Source organism: Haliotis asinina, chromosome 4 (genome assembly GCF_037392515.1).
Source record: "Haliotis asinina isolate JCU_RB_2024 chromosome 4, JCU_Hal_asi_v2, whole genome shotgun sequence".
Classification (NCBI taxonomy): domain Eukaryota; kingdom Metazoa; phylum Mollusca; class Gastropoda; order Lepetellida; family Haliotidae; genus Haliotis; species Haliotis asinina.
In genome coordinates this window covers 59,279,627-59,299,745 of record NC_090283.1, presented here as the reverse complement: position 1 = coordinate 59,299,745, position 20,119 = coordinate 59,279,627, and the positions used below count along the sequence as shown (strand labels likewise).

Sequence of the window (20,119 nt, the reverse complement as noted above, 5' to 3'; positions counted from 1 at the left end):
TCGTGATACCTTTGGACGAACATTCCTTCATTTCTGTCCTGTTAACAATTTTGTCTGGTCCATCGATACCTACAGGTGTCCACATGTATAATCTCCCATCACAATCTAGTTCTTTTACCACTTCATAAAAGGTACTATTCCAGTGATCTTGAATTTTGTTTCTACCCTGGATGTATCGGTTCCTTAGGTACACCAGTGAACCAAGGGTTATGTTCTTCTGGTGAGATTGTTCGTCATGAATCTTTTGCTTGTTCTGCCATCAGCTTGAAGTTGCTCCCCTGCTTTTTCATAAGCATAGTTCAGTTTTTCCTTTTGTTGATCTACCCATTCTGGCATGTCCACCTCATCATCAGCTGATTCTGATGCATCCCTACCCAGCAAACAGTCAACTGGGAGCTGTGGATGCCTTCCAAACATCATAAAGAATGGTGAAAACCTGAGGATGAATGTAGAGCGGCACTGTCACAATGCAACGGTTCTGGAAGATAATCTGGCCATTTCTTCTTTTTATCCTCTGGGAGAGTTCTAAGGAGTTCATGCAGGGTTCTGTTGAACCGCTCACACTGTCCATTACCTTGAGGGTGATATTGAGTAGTTCTGCTCTTACGCACACCATACAGAGAACACAAAATGCCTACTACCTCTGACTCAAAATTCCTACCTTGATCGGAATGAATTCTCTCGGGAGGCTCATATCGATGGAACCCTGGACTTTAGTCACTGCTTTTTTGGTCCTTTGTAGGAACTGCCACTGTAAACTTTGTGAAGGCATTAGTGATTGCCAGAACATTCTTTTTGCCACTTGTAGAGTTCTAGGAAAGTAAAGTCCATGGCTACAAGTTCTAAGGGTCTTCTTGCAAGAAGATGGCCCTGTGGTGGTCTAATGTGGTTGTGGCATCTTCGCAACAGCACCCCTTGTGCAAACTTTGCACCAGTTCTCAACATCTTTATACATGCCTGGCCAGAAACAGCGGTCTTTTAAAGGAGTGAGTGTACGCGTAATACCTTGACGTCCTGCCTGGTCATGTATACTGTGCAAGACCTTCTCTTTCATTATGGTGGGAAGTATATGTTGTCTAGTCAGGCCAGTGCAAGGATCTTGAATTTCTCTGTGAAGGAGCTCATCACGAACAGCCAACTCTTCCACTGTTTGAGCAGGTCTATTGATATCCACTGTTCTCTCCTCTCTTGTTGGTTTTCTTGTCATACCAATATACTGTAATGTTCTTTGGATGGCAAGATCCTTGCTTTGCATGAGCGCCATTTTTTTTTTTTTTTTGAGAATAACTCAATGCCTTGTCTATACTGATGTGCAGAAATCCTAACTTCTTTGCAGCCACTGTGGATTTCTGTGTGCTCAAAGTTACCTGAACTGATGCACACGCCAAAGAGCTCATTGATTTCTTTATCGACAGAGCATCAGCATTCTTATTATGCTGTGCTGCCCGGTACTTGACCTTGAAATAAAAAGTTCCACCCATCTCTGTTCCACTGCACCCAATTTGGCTATTTGAAGGTGACTTAGGGGGAACTTATGTCCAAGTAAGTAATCCCTGACCTTGTCAGTAATGGTCCACTTGAGTGCCAACAATTCGATTTTCATGGAGCTGCAATTTCTGCAGTTTTTCTCACTGGGTCTCTAATTCCTGCTGGCATAAGCGATCCCTCTACGCTGAGTATCTTGCTCCTGTGACAGAGAGGCACCGAGACCTTTCAGACTGGCATCAGTCTCAACGATGAAAGGTTTGGAAAAATCAGAATACCCTAGCACAGGTGCTGAGATTAGTTTACTCTTCAAAGTATTGAAAGTGGATTGACACTTATCATCCCAGGCAGACTGTAAAGATGTTTGTGGCTTGCTTGGATTCATCCTGTTAACCACATTATGCAGGGACCCTGCTACGTTGGAGACACCCTTTACATATCGCCTGTGGCTGCTTGCAAACCCCTGAAATGATAGTAAATCCTTGAACGTCTTGGGTACTTCCCATATTTCACCTCTCGTGCAAATTGATTCGGAATACATCCTCCAACCGAGCAAGGTGTTCCTCGAAATACTTGGCAAATACAACGATGTCACCCAAGTAAACCAACAGAATTTGGAATATCCGCTCCCAGAAACTTTGTTGCATAAGCCTCTGGAATGTAGCAGGAGCACAAAGGCATGTGGTTGTACTCATACAACCCATACGGAGTGTCCTTCTTCCCTACAGCCACTTAAATTGATTGTACCCGCTGGCCATGTGTACTGTTCAGAACCATAGACTGCCATGGAGTGCATCGAAGCTCACTTCAATTCTTGGCAGGGGAAACGCACCTTTTTGGGTCTTAAAATTCAACTTTCGATAATCAGTACATAGGCAAATCGAGGAATCTTTCTTGTGCAATTGGCGATGCATAAGGGTTATGATTTGGTCTGAAGACATCCTGCTGTAACAGCATTTTGATGTGTTCTCTAACCTTAGGAAATTGGCTTTGTGGAATTCTGCTGTCACAGGTGCAATTGTTTATACTATGTGTAGCACAGTAACACTTGCACATTTCACAGTTTTGTCCCTAACAGTTTCCCATACATATGAGCAGGCTGCCGGCAGGTACATCCTGGGCTCTGACACATGCAGTCTGTGCATTCAGGTGGTATAAAAGCTGTATGTGTCATGTGCCTGGCACACACCATGTTGGTAGTGACAGCTCTGAACGTAATTTGACAATTACAGGTATGCAAGTTGGTTTGATTGTTTATCTTACAGCAAGGTTAAAGTCAAATGTAACCATGTCCTGCGGTACCTATATTTGATAATGGTTTAGTAACAACTACATTTCATAATTATTTGCATTTAGTACATAGGTAAATGTCACAACTGTTCACTGTATGATATTACATGTAATTCATAATGTGGCACACACCATGCCGGTCAGTGGCAGCCCAGAATGTAGTTCACAATTACAGATGCCAAATAAACATATTGGACACCAGCCTAGTGGTCGTACTTTATACCTGCGACTCTACGATAGAGCTGGGGGATCATCTCTGGTGTGAATCTGATGCTTTACCGTGTCTGTGTATCCCAGGTCAAAGTCCTTTGCAAACACATCACAGTAAGCTTTTAATAAGCTTCCTAATCTTGCTTTCTCTTCCATGGAGCAGTCACTGTTTGAGATGTCAATAGGCAATGCTTCTTCATTTTCACCGCTGTGATCATCTGACAGTTGTCCACTTACCTGTTCCAGACATACTTCTGCCCCACCATTAGTTTCTTCTTTTCTGATGGATGTCGCTTTCTTCCACCATAGACAGTACACCTACTGTGGTTTTGTGCTTGAGCCTAACATCAGACACTCCCATGTTTGCCACCCTAATTGGGAAGACTTTGTTCTGAACTGGAACCAGAGTGTTCCCAACATGCACATTTGTAGGTAGATGTCCAGGTGAAGCCTGAAATCTGCTCAACCATTGCATAGTCAACAGTACTGTTGTTGTCGTTATGACAGATTGCATTATAACAATCGCAACAGAATTACCTGATATACAGACGAGTTCTCTCCCTGCTATTTTGACTGTGCCAAGGTTGGGTCTTTTTCAGATATTTGCTCGAAATTTTTTATCCATGACTCATGAACAGACATTTCCGAAATTTTACTGAAGAAGTTCTATCCAATGTCTTTAAGTAGTAGGTCTCTTCAAAGCCTAATGACATTCATCCCTAGTATGCACCTAGTATGGTACCTGCTCCCGCTGCCTGGTTGTCATATCGGAACTGTTGTCAACAACCAAGATTCCTCTTTTAGGAAATATTTTTCCCAGTGACTCAACGTCCAGTTCTATATAACCAATATATGCTATCTCCAAACCATTGGCTGCCTTAAGCATGAACCATCCCTGTTTTTTAGGCGATGAATACCATGTGCATTGAAGAAACGGCTGAAACAATCTTCTGTAATTGTGGTTACCATCGACCCTGTATCCAACAGACAATTTGTTTCCACTGGAGATCCTAAGTATTGTACAATCAGACACTATGTAGGAAAAATCTTGGTGTTGCAAACTACCAGACATGGACGATGCTGTACCAAACCCTTCTACTACCCGACTCATGGTAGTAGAGGGTTTCAGTTTTTTAGTGATGCACTCACCACAATTTATACATAATACGAGGTAACGGGTCAAAATGGCCACTCGTTACATGTCCTTAGGAAGACAAAGCTATACAGGGCAGCAGGTGAAACGGAGGAATGTGTTCGGAGATAAAACTCTATAAGACAGTGACTACCTCTCTATATATATACTCTCTAAAAAAGTAGGGGATAATGAACATTCAATTTGGATGAACGCACCACCATTTCCCTCTATTACCACCTGTAAACACAACGCATGATATGCACGTGCAAAATGCAGTAGCCCTCATACACGACTAGAAACAAACATTAAAAATGTATGATCCAAGATGAGTGGCAAAATTAATGTGAGTGATTTCTCGACCCTTTTGAAACAAAATCCCGTCAAAATCAAGAATGGGACACCATGCACGTGTATGGGGCTACTGCATTGTGCACCTGCATGTCATGCTTTGTGTTTCGGGGTGGTAATAGATGGAAATGGTGGTGCGTTCATATGATGTCTGTCCTTAAAACGTTTGTTAACGTTTACACTTCCTATCCAAACTGAATGTTCAGGTTCACCTACTTTTTTTCAATAGTATAAATGTGTTAGAAAATCCAACTTTACAAAGTAGTGTGTCAGTGTGTGTATTAAGAGATGACACTCAACAAAGCAGCTGGTTCCTCTACAATGTGTTAAGACATGTAACTCCACATGGTAACGGTTAGTGTGAAGAGTGTGTACAGTTTCAGTGTATCGGATGTATATATACTGCTGCCAATCAAATTTGATCAAAATGCCACTTTATTTGAAATGGTGTAAATATATGCTATAAATGGACAGTTTTTCGTCAAGTTCGATATTATGCTTTCTCACTGAATATCACATTTCGCCATTCCCTGTTCCCCCAGTTCTCGACTCTAGAGAAACGTTAGCAGAACCCACTCAAAAACAGCCATTCGTCGTGCAAATGACGCTAGTGACAAATCAGGTTTTGCACGTGTAGTCGATCACGTGGTCTTCGCATCGAAGTTTTCTTCATTTGCACGTGTTTCCATTGGCCTCAAGAATTGAAAAAAGTTCTAACGGTACTTTAAATGCCACAGTTGTCAATTGTGAAACGTGAACTTGCCGTTGGCATGTCGAAAGGGAATATCAGTTACTGACGTCGCAAGAGCAATGGGTTGCAGCCGTCGCACTGTGTATGACTTGCGAGGACGTCTACAACAAACTGGCACCTATAATCAACGCTGTAATTCCAATATGGAAGACGTGAATGACTTGCCCGACGACAATTTTAGATGTTTAAATTCGGCATAAGTGGAGTGAGTGAGTTTAATTTTACACCGCATTCAGCAATATTCCAGCTATATGGTGGCGGTCTGTAAAAAAACGAGTCTGAACCTATAAAGGTGAAAAAACGCGATGAAAAAAAAAGCCCGCGAAATCGGAGTTCAAACGATTCACTAAATTTCCCCCAGTGCTGGGGGAAAAAGTGGTTTCAACAGCTGTGCTGCGCCCATAACGCATGCGCAGTGAATAGGTTCGCGGAGCTTGAGACAGTATGCCTGCCCGGAGTATGAGGTCGTGAGCAATAGTCTAATCATGGTTGTGTACACAAACAAGTAAATAATCTACTCGTTACATAAAAAACCTTGTTGATTGTGGTAAGCAGTTTCTGTCACAGAGAAAGCTAAATGTCTGGTTTACTGACACTTGTATGTCTGACTGCCTGTCGGCTAAACACAATATGCAAAACACAGCTTCAATCATTGACCACATGCCATTGAAACTTAACACAGGTTATCTGCCATAAGCAAAATAAATTGATTTATGACTCGTGCACCCGAGTCCTGTCTGTGCTACATTATGTAATTAGGCAGGTGTGGTACTTGTACGCATGACATGTTTTTATGTCTGTGGGTGGCAAACAAACTACATTCATTTTTTCTCGGATGACTGGATCTGACAGAAACTGGTGCAAACCCTTGTCAGTTTCAAGGCCTGCTTTGTACTTGGACGAATAACAGCTTCCAGCCACGCAGTAGTTCACCATCTCCACTGAGATGATTTTTGATTGGATCGAACGCAAATTCAGAGAACGTGTATTTACAAAGCCCAACATCAGTATATACATTCTTTATGGATAACAAGGCATCAAGTACAATAAAAGAAGTTGTTATCCATAAAAAATCTTACTTTCTTGTGACTCGACATACTCCTAAAATGCCCATCAAAAAGATCATCTTTCTGTATACACAATGAGCCCTCAGTGTGTCAGCAAATGAACCAGCCAATCAGAAGCCGTCGTTACACTTGAGTGCACACCCACTCGCTATGACTGGGTTCGGTCTCCAGAGGGCTCCGTTTCGAGGGAAGTAAGCTCAAGTACAAAATATTGCACTTTTGAATCGCGATTGTACGCTTATAATTTTGTTTATTTGTCTGTTTACAAGCAGCAATGTGTATTATATGTCATGAATAAGTGATAATTGTGCTTTAACTGTGCTTGAGTTTTTGGTTGCATGTGACCTTTAAGAAAATTTAGATACACATTGAATAGGAAAACGTTGTCAAGAGTTTACAAGGTGTTTTATAAGACCATATTTGTGGGGTATTGGATGGATGTCCGAAGATTCGAACATGACTACAGCTTGAGGCAGCTTGTATAGTATCTGGCCTACCCAAATACACGCCGAGTGGAGTCCTTTATTTTGAGACTGGATGGAACTTGTTATCAGAGAGATGAAAGAAGCGTAAATTAAGCTTGTTTTATAAGATTAAACACAATATCACCCCGTCATTCTTACATGAATTGTTACCACCTGTTGTATGAAGAAGAACTCATAACTTACGTAATACTGAAAATTATACTCTGCACGATACAAGACTAAAACATTCAACCTCTTCATTTATTCCATCAGTAAGTACTATGCAGCATGGAACTGTGGTAGAAGGGTGACACTGAGTGTTAGCGCAGGCGCAACCGACGCAGGAAACCAGGCTAATGTACTTGGGCGGAGCGGACAATCAGTTTGTGCCAGTGCAGTGGAGGAGTTTTTTCATATTCTCACTGTCGAACGACCGGCAAGACATCGCTGTGGGGATATTGCGTTGGAAACACAGCTATATTTAGCACGGCTTTCAGCACTGTTGGAAGTTGTATGGACGGCGGGCGTGTCAACGAAGCTCCTTAAGATAAAAGCAATCAGTAAGTGTTGATTTAGAGATGTTTGTAATCTTCACTGTATCACAACTGAATGTGGGTATTGTATTATGAAATGCAATGTATGTCCCAGTGAGAACGAAAGTAGCAATAATGTCGGGAAGTAAGACGAAATTCAGCAGAAGTATTACATTAAAACAGGTTTCAACTGATACAAATCGCGGAATGTACACTAGTCTTAACAAGATTTTACACATTTGTAATCGTTCTCACAGTATTTGTGGTGGATACAAGTGAAATCAGACTGTTTTACTTCCGGTGAACACCCTGCATGTATCATAACTTGAAATGAACTCGTAAACACTTCTTTTAATCTTCTGATATGAGATCAATAATTCATCACAACTAGACTGTGGTACCTCATGACAGAGCGTCTAATATCAGCATACAGAGAATTACCATGCAAGCAAATGAACCTCATATCGTAGGGGATTGGGCGTCAACTTGAAAACACTTCCTCTTCACTAATCTTCATACATGAGATCACTACCAGCAAACAGTTGATATAACAATGAAGGCCGAGAAAAGAGACGGGGGAGAGTAAGATGGAGAGGGCATGAACGACATTGAATGCTGGAAAGATGGGGGTTAAGAAAAAGATGGACAGAGGGTTGAAATTGGGGTTTGGAGACTTATACTTCATATGCAGACACCGCAATATGTAGGCGTTGTACATGTGTTGTTTCTGTTGTAGGATGATGTTGGTGGAGGTGTCAGAGCAAAGACACTGATGACAAATGAACATGGAAGGTGTATAAAGTTTTGAACAATATGTTTGGGAACTGAATACAAGCAGAATGGAAGAAGATCAAACAACGACGGATGATAGTGACACAGAGATTAGGGAATGTACACCAGAGCACAGAAGGAAGCACTATAATTTGGACACGTCATCAAGTGAGGAATACTTGGAACTTGCAGGCATTGCCTCAGAGAACCCACAAGGAGCAAATGAGGGAGCAGGCACAGAAATTGGGGAGTGTACACCAGCAGAGTGCAGAACAGACAGTGATGTAGCCACATCATCAGGCATGGAGGATGCTGGAAATATGGCTGTTACTGAAGACAGTGCTGATGAATTCAGTGATAGCACAAATGAGGATGAAGGGGACGGGATACGAGACATATCACAACTTGGAGCAGGTGCTGTAGGGGTCAAATTCCAGACAGCGCATCAAGAGTCATACCAGCTTGTAGGTAAAGGTATGTGTGTCTTAAACAATAAGAGAGGCTTACTCAGTACATCTCCAGTCACACCTAAATAGAAGGTATAGTGTTGTATGGCATATAGTATTTACCACCCCATTACAACCATCAAGTACTCACAACATCGTACTATGTTGGTGATGAATCATGTAAAACCTTAGAGGAGTGTTGTGCACACAAGTGTTGTTTTAACACTTTATCAAGTAGAGGACGCAACGCGTACGTGAGACGGTCTCCCGTTACGTGTACAAGTGACTACCTGAGAGGGGGTCACTCATACGCGTGACTGCCTGGTTACAGAGAGAGAAATTCTGCATGTCACACAGAAACGCGTCCTAAAGTGTTATTTATGAAAATAATTAAATAAAATTTGCTACAGTCATTGACAGAAAGTCACGTTTTTGGATGACGTGAATGAAAACATAAAAAGAGGAAATTAAGTTGTCTAAAAATGACAAAAATGTGCAAAATTTGAACAAAAATTGACGATATTCAACAGAAAATTTCACCTGTGTGCATATTTTTCAGAATTTTACATTTAATATTTTCTGAAAACTCATTCATCGTAGATTCATAATATATATGCAGCTTTCGATGCACACCAAAGCACACCTGTTTGTTATTGTGTTGAAAAATGTCATAGGCTCAGTAGTAGACGAGGCGCTGCGCCCTATGATCCGAGAAGAAATCGAACAGATGTCAGCTAAAAATCTGGAACTTGAGGGAAACATTGATGACCTAAACTGTCTTAAAGAGACAGGTGCTGTTATTGAGTCATTAACTGAGAGGTTAGACCGAAGTGAACAGTACTCTCGCAGAAATAACCTACGGTTTAGTGGTATCAGGTGTCAGGAAAAATACTGACAGGATTATAGTTTCACTGGCAAAAACAATTTGGGTTAATATCAGAGAATGTGACATTGACATCAGTCATAGGGTACCAAGACGCCCCACCTACCCACAAGAAAGTCCACGCCCAGTGCTTGTGAGATTTGTAAGCAACGTCCCTAAGCGTCTGCTATTACAATCCCGGTCAAAACTGAAGAACTTAAGGACACCGGGAAATCCAACAATCTTCATTTAATTTAACTAAAACACGAGCTACTATAGCTCGTTACGCACGTCAAATGGTTAAAGATCGCAAATTTGAATCCTTGTGGGTCACAGGAAGGGTCATCTTGATAAAGCTCAAAGGTGGCAGGGTAAGAAAGGTCGCAAACCCTACTCAGTACAAGGAGGCTTGCGATTCCACAAAACTTCTGACAACTATTAGCCTCAGCCAAGAAAAGGTCGTAAAATCACAAATACACGTTCATAGACTGAAGAGATTTCATGCTACCATGCATAGTTAAAATATATGTATTCATTGCTTCAGCATGCATCTGGTGTCTTAATGCATGCAGCGTTGACATAATCTAAGCGCGGCAATCATCATGATCATACCATGATCCAAACATTATACGTGTAAAATCTTGTTATGTTTTGTCTTCAACGCAAGAAGCCTAATGTCTTCGGCAAGCCAAGATGCTTTGCATCATTTCCACGTGCAATTACCAATGTTTTCACTCGCTAATCAAGCATTTTCATACAGTATATGAATGGCTCTAGCTACGGCACGTTTACTCTGTGCTGAAAAGGTGTCCACGTGAAATGTTTCTTGGGTTTTTTTTTTTTTTTTTTTTGCTTTGTTTTTTGTTGTTGTACTTTTGTTTGTTTGGGTTTTTTGTTTTGGGGTGGGGTGGGGGGATTATCCCTCATGACCGGTGTCATGATATCATGTGTTACGTCACCACAATAGCTTAACGGCCTCCATGAGTAATTCAAGACGCTTCCATGTCTTTCACGTGCAGCGTTCGATATCAAAATTTGTGTCATGAGATATCAGTGTTCACGTCCACTGACGAAATATTACTATATCTTAATTAGCATCCTGTGCCTCTGCGAAACGTGTGTTTTTTTGTTATGAATGTTTCTCATGCTTGTCGTGATTTTCAATACATATGAATTTCTCACCATGATATGGAACGACCTACAACCTGACTTGTGGCATATCAGTGCAACACAGTCAAGGTCCTGTCTACTCACTGGGGATGATTATCATCTTTCCCACGTGCGATACCAAAACTGACATGAGTTATCAGTGCTAAGGTTCTCTGCAAAAATGTCTAACAAAACATAAGCAAAGCGGACATGTGCATCACATGTCCTGAGGAGACTTCAATGTAGTGACATGATACTATGAATACACTATATTTGACCACACACGTATCGATTTATGACATGATACTATGAATACACTATATTTGACCACACATGTATCGATTTATGACATGATACTTTGAATGCACTATATTTGACCACACATGTATCGATTTATGACATGATACTATGAATACACTATATTTGACCACACATGTATCGATTTATGACATGATACTGTGAATACACTATATTTGACCACACATGTATCGATTTATGACATGATACTATGAATACACTATATTTGACCACACATGTATCGATTTATGACATGATATTGTGAATACACTATATTTGACCACACATGTATCGATTTATGACATGATACTGTGAATACACTATATTTGACCACACACGTATCGATATATAAAATGTCCAGTTCATATTTAAAATGGTTTCATGTCTTCCTGCAGCATTATTGCAGTACTGTGTATTGTTTAACGTTGTTCTTGTAACTTTGAGTATCTCTTATTGTTTGCTTCCGGTTGTTTATTAATGGAGGTACAAAAGGGTAACTGTCAGTTCTGGTAACTAATTGGTTATGATGAGCTGCTTGATATGACAGATATGTCTGTGAACGCACGCATGTATGTTTATGTGTGCGTCTGTGTGTATGTGCATGAGTAATTATATATGTGTATTCATGTGTATGTGTACATATACGTGCGTGTATCAATGCTTATGTATGTGCACGTGAATGTGTTTGTGTATGTATATGTGTATGTAAGTGTTGTACACGTGTGGGTATATCTATGCTTATGTATGTGTATATGTGTGTGTAAGTGTTGTACACGTGTGGGTATATCTACGCTTATGTATGTGTATATGTATATGTAAGTGTTGTACACATGTGGGTATATCTACGCTTATGTATGTGTATATGTGTATGTAAGTGTTGTACACATGTGGGTATATCTATGCTTATGTATGTGTATATGTGTATGTAAGTGTTGTACACATGTGGGTATATCTATGCTTATGTATGTGTATATGTGTATGTAAGTGTAGTACACATGTGGGTATATCTACGCTTATGTATGTGTATATGTATATGTAAGTGTTGTACACATGTGGGTATATCTACGCTTATGTATGTGTATATGTGTATGTAAGTGTAGTACACATGTGGGTATATCTATGCTTATGTATGTGTATATGTGTATGTAAGTGTTGTACACATGTGGGTATATCTACGCTTATGTGTGTGTATTTGTGTATGTAAGTGTTGTACACGTGTGGGTATATCTATGTTTATGTATGTGTATATGTGTATGTAAGTGTAGTACACATGTGGGTATATCTACGCTTATGTATGTGTATATGTGTATGTAAGTGTAGTACACATGTGGGTATATCTATGCTTATGTATGTGTATATGTGTATGTAAGTGTTGTACACGTGTGGGTATATCTACGTTTATGTATGTGTATATGTGTATGTAAGTGTTGTACACATGTGGGTATATCTACGTTTATGTATGTGTATATGTGTATGTAAGTGTTGTACACGTGTGGGTATATCTACGCTTATGTATGTGTATATGTGTATGTAAGTGTAGTACACATGTGGGTATATCTATGTTTATGTATGTGTATATGTGTATGTAAGTGTTGTACACATGTGGGTATATCTACGTTTATGTATGTGTATATGTGTATGTAAGTGTTGTACACATGTGGGTATATCTATGTTTATGTATGTGTATATGTGTATGTAAGTGTTGTACACATGTGGGTATATCTACGTTTATGTATGTGTATATGTGTATGTAAGTGTTGTACACATGTGGGTATATCTATGTTTATGTATGTGTATATGTGTATGTAAGTGTTGTACACATGTGGGTATATCTATGCTTATGTATGTGTATATGTGTATGTAAGTGTTGTACACATGTGGGTATATCTACGCTTATGTGTGTGTATTTGTGTATGTAAGTGTTGTACACGTGTGGGTATATCTATGTTTATGTATGTGTATATGTGTATGTAAGTGTTGTACACATGTGGGTATATCTATGCTTATGTATGTGTATATGTGTATGTAAGTGTTGTACACATGTGGGTATATCTACGCTTATGTGTGTGTATTTGTGTATGTAAGTGTTGTACACGTGTGGGTATATCTATGCTTATGTATGTGTATATGTGTATGTAAGTGTTGTACACATGTGGGTATATCTACGCTTATGTGTGTGTATTTGTGTATGTAAGTGTTGTACACATGTGGGTATATCTATGCTTATGTATGTGTATATGTGTATGTAAGTGTAGTACACATGTGGGTATATCTATGCTTATGTATGTGTATATGTGTATGTAAGTGTAGTACACATGTGGGTATATCTATGCTTATGTATGTGTATATGTGTATGTAAGTGTAGTACACATGTGGGTATATCTATGCTTATGTATGTGTATATGTGTATGTAAGTGTTGTACACATGTGGGTATATCTACGTTTATGTATGTGTATATGTGTATGTAAGTGTTGTACACATGTGGGTATATCTATGCTTATGTATGTGTATATGTGTATGTAAGTGTTGTACACGTGTGGGTATATCTACGCTTATGTATGTGTATATGTGTATGTAAGTGTTGTACACATGTGGGTATATCCACGCTTATGTGTGTGTATATGTGTATGTAAGTGTTGTACACGTGTGGGTATATCTATGCTTATGTATGTGTATATGTGTATGTAAGTGTTGTACACATGTGGGTATATCTATGCTTATGTATGTGTATATGTGTATGTAAGTGTTGTACACGTGTGGGTATATCTATGCTTATGTATGTGTATATGTGTATGTAAGTGTTGTACACATGTGGGTATATCTACGTTTATGTATGTGTATATGTGTATGTAAGTGTTGTACACGTGTGGGTATATCTACGCTTATGTATGTGTATATGTGTATGTAAGTGTTGTACACATGTGGGTATATCTATGTTTATGTATGTGTATATGTGTATGTAAGTGTTGTACACGTGTGGGTATATCTATGCTTATGTATGTGTATATGTGTATGTAAGTGTTGTACACATGTGGGTATATCTATGCTTATGTATGTGTATATGTGTATGTAAGTGTTGTACACATGTGGGTATATCTATGTTTATGTATGTGTATATGTGTGTGTAAGTGTTGTACACATGTGGGTATATCTATGCTTATGTATGTGTATATGTGTATGTAAGTGTTGTACACATGTGGGTATATCTATGCTTATGTATGTGTATATGTATATGTAAGTGTTGTACACATGTGGGTATATCTACGTTTATGTATGTGTATATGTGTATGTAAGTGTTGTACACATGTGGGTATATCTATGCTTATGTATGTGTATATGTGTATGTAAGTGTAGTACACATGTGGGTATATCTACGTTTATGTATGTGTATATGTATATGTAAGTGTTGTACACGTGTGGGTATATCTATGCTTATGTATGTGTATATGTGTATGTAAGTGTTGTACACGTGTGGGTATATCTACGCTTATGTATGTGTATATGTGTATGTAAGTGTTGTACACGTGTGGGTATATCTACGCTTATGTATGTGTATATGTGTGTGTAAGTGTTGTACACATGTGGGTATATCTACGTTTATGTATGTGTATATGTGTATGTAAGTGTTGTACACGTGTGGGTATATCTATGCTTATGTATGTGTATATGTGTATGTAAGTGTTGTACACGTGTGGGTATATCTATGCTTATGTATGTGTATATGTGTATGTAAGTGTTGTACACATGTGGGTATATCTACGTTTATGTATGTGTATATGTGTATGTAAGTGTTGTACACGTGTGGGTATATCTATGCTTATGTATGTGTATATGTGTATGTAAGTGTTGTACACGTGTGGGTATATCTACGCTTATGTATGTGTATATGTATATGTAAGTGTTGTACACATGTGGGTATATCTATGCTTATGTATGTGTATATGTGTATGTAAGTGTTGTACACATGTGGGTATATCTATGCTTATGTATGTGTATATGTGTATGTAAGTGTAGTACACATGTGGGTATATCTATGCTTATGTATGTGTATATGTGTATGTAAGTGTTGTACACATGTGGGTATATCTACGTTTATGTATGTGTATATGTGTATGTAAGTGTTGTACACGTGTGGGTATATCTATGCTTATGTATGTGTATATGTGTATGTAAGTGTTGTACACGTGTGGGTATATCTACGCTTATGTATGTGTATATGTGTATGTAAGTGTTGTACACGTGTGGGTATATCTACGCTTATGTATGTGTATATGTGTGTGTAAGTGTTGTACACATGTGGGTATATCTACGTTTATGTATGTGTATATGTGTATGTAAGTGTTGTACACGTGTGGGTATATCTATGCTTATGTATGTGTATATGTGTATGTAAGTGTTGTACACGTGTGGGTATATCTATGCTTATGTATGTGTATATGTGTATGTAAGTGTTGTACACATGTGGGTATATCTACGTTTATGTATGTGTATATGTGTATGTAAGTGTTGTACACATGTGGGTATATCTATGCTTATGTATGTGTATATGTGTATGTAAGTGTTGTACACGTGTGGGTATATCTACGCTTATGTATGTGTATATGTATATGTAAGTGTTGTACACATGTGGGTATATCTATGCTTATGTATGTGTATATGTGTATGTAAGTGTTGTACACATGTGGGTATATCTATGCTTATGTATGTGTATATGTGTATGTAAGTGTAGTACACATGTGGGTATATCTACGCTTATGTATGTGTATATGTATATGTAAGTGTTGTACACGTGTGGGTATATCTACGCTTATGTATGTGTATATGTATATGTAAGTGTTGTACACATGTGGGTATATCTATGCTTATGTATGTGTATATGTGTATGTAAGTGTTGTACACATGTGGGTATATCTATGCTTATGTATGTGTATATGTGTATGTAAGTGTTGTACACATGTGGGTATATCTACGCTTATGTATGTGTATATGTGTATGTAAGTGTTGTACACATGTGGGTATATCTATGCTTATGTATGTGTATATGTGTATGTAAGTGTAGTACACATGTGGGTATATCTATGCTTATGTATGTGTATATGTGTATGTAAGTGTAGTACACATGTGGGTATATCTACGCTTATGTGTGTGTATTTGTGTGTGTAAGTGTTGTACACTTGTGGGTATATCTATGCTTATGTATGTGTATATGTGTATGTAAGTGTAGTACACATGTGGGTATATCTACGCTTATGTGTGTGTATTTGTGTGTGTAAGTGTTGTACACTTGTGGGTATATCTATGCTTATGTATGTGTATATGTGTATGTAAGTGTTGTACACATGTGGGTATATCTACGTTTATGTATGTGTATATGTGTATGTAAGTGTAGTACACATGTGGGTATATCTATGCTTATGTATGTGTATATGTGTATGTAAGTGTAGTACACATGTGGGTATATCTATGCTTATGTATGTGTATATGTGTGTGTAAGTGTTGTACACTTGTGGGTATATCTATGCTTATGTATGTGTATATGTGTATGTAAGTGTTGTACACGTGTGGGTATATCTACGTTTATGTATGTGTATATGTGTATGTAAGTGTAGTACACATGTGGGTATATCTATGCTTATGTATGTGTATATGTATATGTAAGTGTTGTACACATGTGGGTATATCTATGCTTATGTATGTGTATATGTGTATGTAAGTGTTGTACACATGTGGGTATATCTACGCTTATGTATGTGTATATGTATATGTAAGTGTAGTACACATGTGGGTATATCTATGCTTATGTATGTGTATATGTATATGTAAGTGTTGTACACATGTGGGTATATCTACGCTTATGTATGTGTATATGTGTATGTAAGTGTAGTACACATGTGGGTATATCTATGCTTATGTATGTGTATATGTGTATGTAAGTGTTGTACACATGTGGGTATATCTACGCTTATGTATGTGTATATGTGTATGTAAGTGTTGTACACATGTGGGTATATCTACGTTTATGTATGTGTATATGTGTATGTAAGTGTTGTACACATGTGGGTATATCTATGCTTATGTATGTGTATATGTGTGTGTAAGTGTTGTACACATGTGGGTATATCTATGCTTATGTATGTGTATATGTGTATGTAAGTGTTGTACACGTGTGGGTATATCTACGCTTATGTATGTGTATATGTATATGTAAGTGTTGTACACATGTGGGTATATCTATGCTTATGTATGTGTATATGTATATGTAAGTGTTGTACACATGTGGGTATATCTATGCTTATGTATGTGTATATGTGTATGTAAGTGTTGTACACATGTGGGTATATCTACGCTTATGTATGTGTATATGTATATGTAAGTGTAGTACACATGTGGGTATATCTATGCTTATGTATGTGTATATGTATATGTAAGTGTTGTACACATGTGGGTATATCTATGCTTATGTATGTGTATATGTGTATGTAAGTGTTGTACACATGTGGGTATATCTACGCTTATGTATGTGTATATGTATATGTAAGTGTAGTACACATGTGGGTATATCTATGCTTATGTATGTGTATATGTATATGTAAGTGTAGTACACATGTGGGTATATCTATGCTTATGTATGTGTATATGTGTATGTAAGTGTTGTACACATGTGGGTATATCTATGCTTATGTATGTGTATATGTGTATGTAAGTGTTGTACACATGTGGGTATATCTACGCTTATGTATGTGTATATGTATATGTAAGTGTAGTACACATGTGGGTATATCTATGCTTATGTATGTGTATATGTGTATGTAAGTGTTGTACACGTGTGGGTATATCTACGCTTATGTATGTGTATATGTATATGTAAGTGTAGTACACATGTGGGTATATCTATGCTTATGTATGTGTATATGTGTATGTAAGTGTTGTACACATGTGGGTATATCTACGCTTATGTATGTGTATATGTATATGTAAGTGTAGTACACATGTGGGTATATCTATGCTTATGTATGTGTATATGTGTATGTAGGTGTTGTACACATGTGGGTATATCTACGCTTATGTATGTGTATATGTGTATGTAAGTGTTGTACACATGTGGGTATATCTACGCTTATGCATGTGTATATGTGTATGTAAGTGTTGTACACATGTGGGTATATCTACGCTTATGCATGTGTATATGTGTATGTAAGTGTTGTACACATGTGGGTATATCTATGTTTATGTATGTGTATATGTGTGTGTAAGTGTTGTACACGTATGGGTATATCTACGTTTATGTGTTTGTATATGTGTATGTAAGTGTTGTACACGTGTGGGTATATTTATGCTTATGTATGAGTATGTGTGTGTGTAAGTGTTGTACACATGTGGGTATATCTATGCTTATGTATGTGTATATGTGTATGTACGTGTTGTACACATGTGGGTATATCTACGCTTATGTATGTGTATATGTGTGTGTAAGTGTTGTACACATGTGGGTATATCTATGCTTATGTATGTGTATATGTGTATGTACGTGTTGTACACATGTGGGTATATCTACGCTTATGTATGAGTATGTGTGTGTGTAAGTGTTGTACACATGTGGGTATATCTATGTTTATGTATGTGTATATGTGTATGTAAGTGTTGTACACATGTGGGTATATCTACGCTTATGTATGTGTATATGTGTGTGTAAGTGTTGTACACATGTGGGTATATCTATGTTTATGTATGTGTATATGTGTATGTATACGTACATGTATATGTGTGCCTATGTGGGTGTATGTGCACATGTGTATACATGTGTATACGTGCATATGCATGTGTTTGTATATCTGTATATGTTTGTTTGTGCAGGCAGCATGTAGAAGACAAGTGCAAGTTACGTTGAGTAAATGTTGTGAAACCTCCCAAGGAATATGTTTGTATTGCGTATTCAATCCTGCTATAATTCATAAAGAGTAACTGTATAGTACTCTTGCTAATATAATACTTGTGACATACCGCTGTCTCTCTTGAAAAAATGTTTGTCAGGTTCAGTCCGTCCAACACATTCTTATTTTCAAAACAGACGCTCGTGCATCCTGAGCAGCATGCAGAGCCGAGATTAAGACGAATCACCATGCAGGTTCAGTTAACAGATGACACTCTATGTTGTTTTGTTTTCCACTGTTGCCTTTCCTGTTACAGATTAAAGATTCCATCTGTAACCTGATTTTATTTTTCGTTCGTTTCTGTTTTTTTACCTTTGTCAGATTATTTATTTGCACTCCTGTCAGATACATTGTGCACGTTATCTACTCATTAGCATTCAGATATGTTTCCCTTTTTCATTTAACATGTCAACAGCTTTACATACACATTTATACTGCATTTCAATTGTATGTCGGAAATTAGATAAGACCTGTTTTCTCGCAAGTGAACCCACCCAAGTTATTATGATTAAACTATTCGATAATGATTGATATTGTACAGTATAGACAAGTAGTGGGTTCCTTTGTCTGTCATATGCAAAACAAATCTGCCAACAAGCTTAAAAATGCATGTTCTTCTTTACTACTTCTTTGCCTATACAATGCCAAAGTCTCCCTGGTAGTGTCTCTTATTCTCTTGATCTGCGGCGATATTCATCCTAACCCAGGTCCAACTAATAATCGTGAAGTAAACATAATACGTTTAAATGAGCGTAGCCTTAAAGATAAAATTGACATACTTGAGGCAGAGTTCGGATCATACGACGCCATATGTCTTACTGAAACATGGTTACATGATGGTATATGTAGTAATGATGTTCAAATTCCGGGCTGTCATTTACCTATCAGAAATGATAGACACAGTAGAGGTGGGGGTGTCGCAGTGTACGTAAAAAGCAAAATAAATGCCGAATATATGGAGAATTTAACCGGGCTTGAGGCGATATGGATAAAAAAAAGATGTAGAAAAAGGAACTATCTAATAGAAACGTTTTATCGCGCAGACAAAACAGAAGCTTATTGGGATTTACTCGAAGATTCTATCAACAACGCTAGTGATCTTAATATGGATACAACTGTAGTTGGTGATTTTAATATTGATCTTCTTTCAGACACAAGTTACAAATCAAACAATTACAACTACTATTGGACTAACACAACTCATAAGGGAACCTACGAGGATTACACCCAGCCCCAGTACATTAATCGATCTCATCTTCGTTTCAGGCGTTAGCGCTGTACTAAAATCGGGTGTTTTAGATCCTGTATGCAGCGATCATTGCCCTGTATATGTCACTATTAATGAGTCGATTGCACAATCGATTAATTACGAGAGAAAA

General features: G+C 38.1%; 1 protein-coding gene across 2 annotated transcripts in view; it reads left to right on the top strand.

Annotated features, from left to right (window-relative positions):
* The window catches only part of LOC137281735 (serine/threonine-protein phosphatase 6 regulatory ankyrin repeat subunit B-like), a 176,455-nt gene that overhangs the window by 140,827 nt on the left and 15,509 nt on the right, over positions 1–20,119 (top strand). Inside the window, exons 1-2 of one of the 2 annotated variants that reach the window (XM_067813317.1) lie at positions 7,234–7,310; positions 8,020–8,528. The exons of the other annotated variant lie outside the window; for it this stretch is intronic. Of the exons in view, the coding sequence (XP_067669418.1) occupies positions 8,123–8,528 (406 nt within the window). The 5' untranslated portion in view covers positions 7,234–7,310; positions 8,020–8,122. Of the gene's footprint in view, positions 1–7,233; positions 7,311–8,019; positions 8,529–20,119 lie in introns of those variants that run through there. 2 annotated transcript variants of the gene reach the window in all.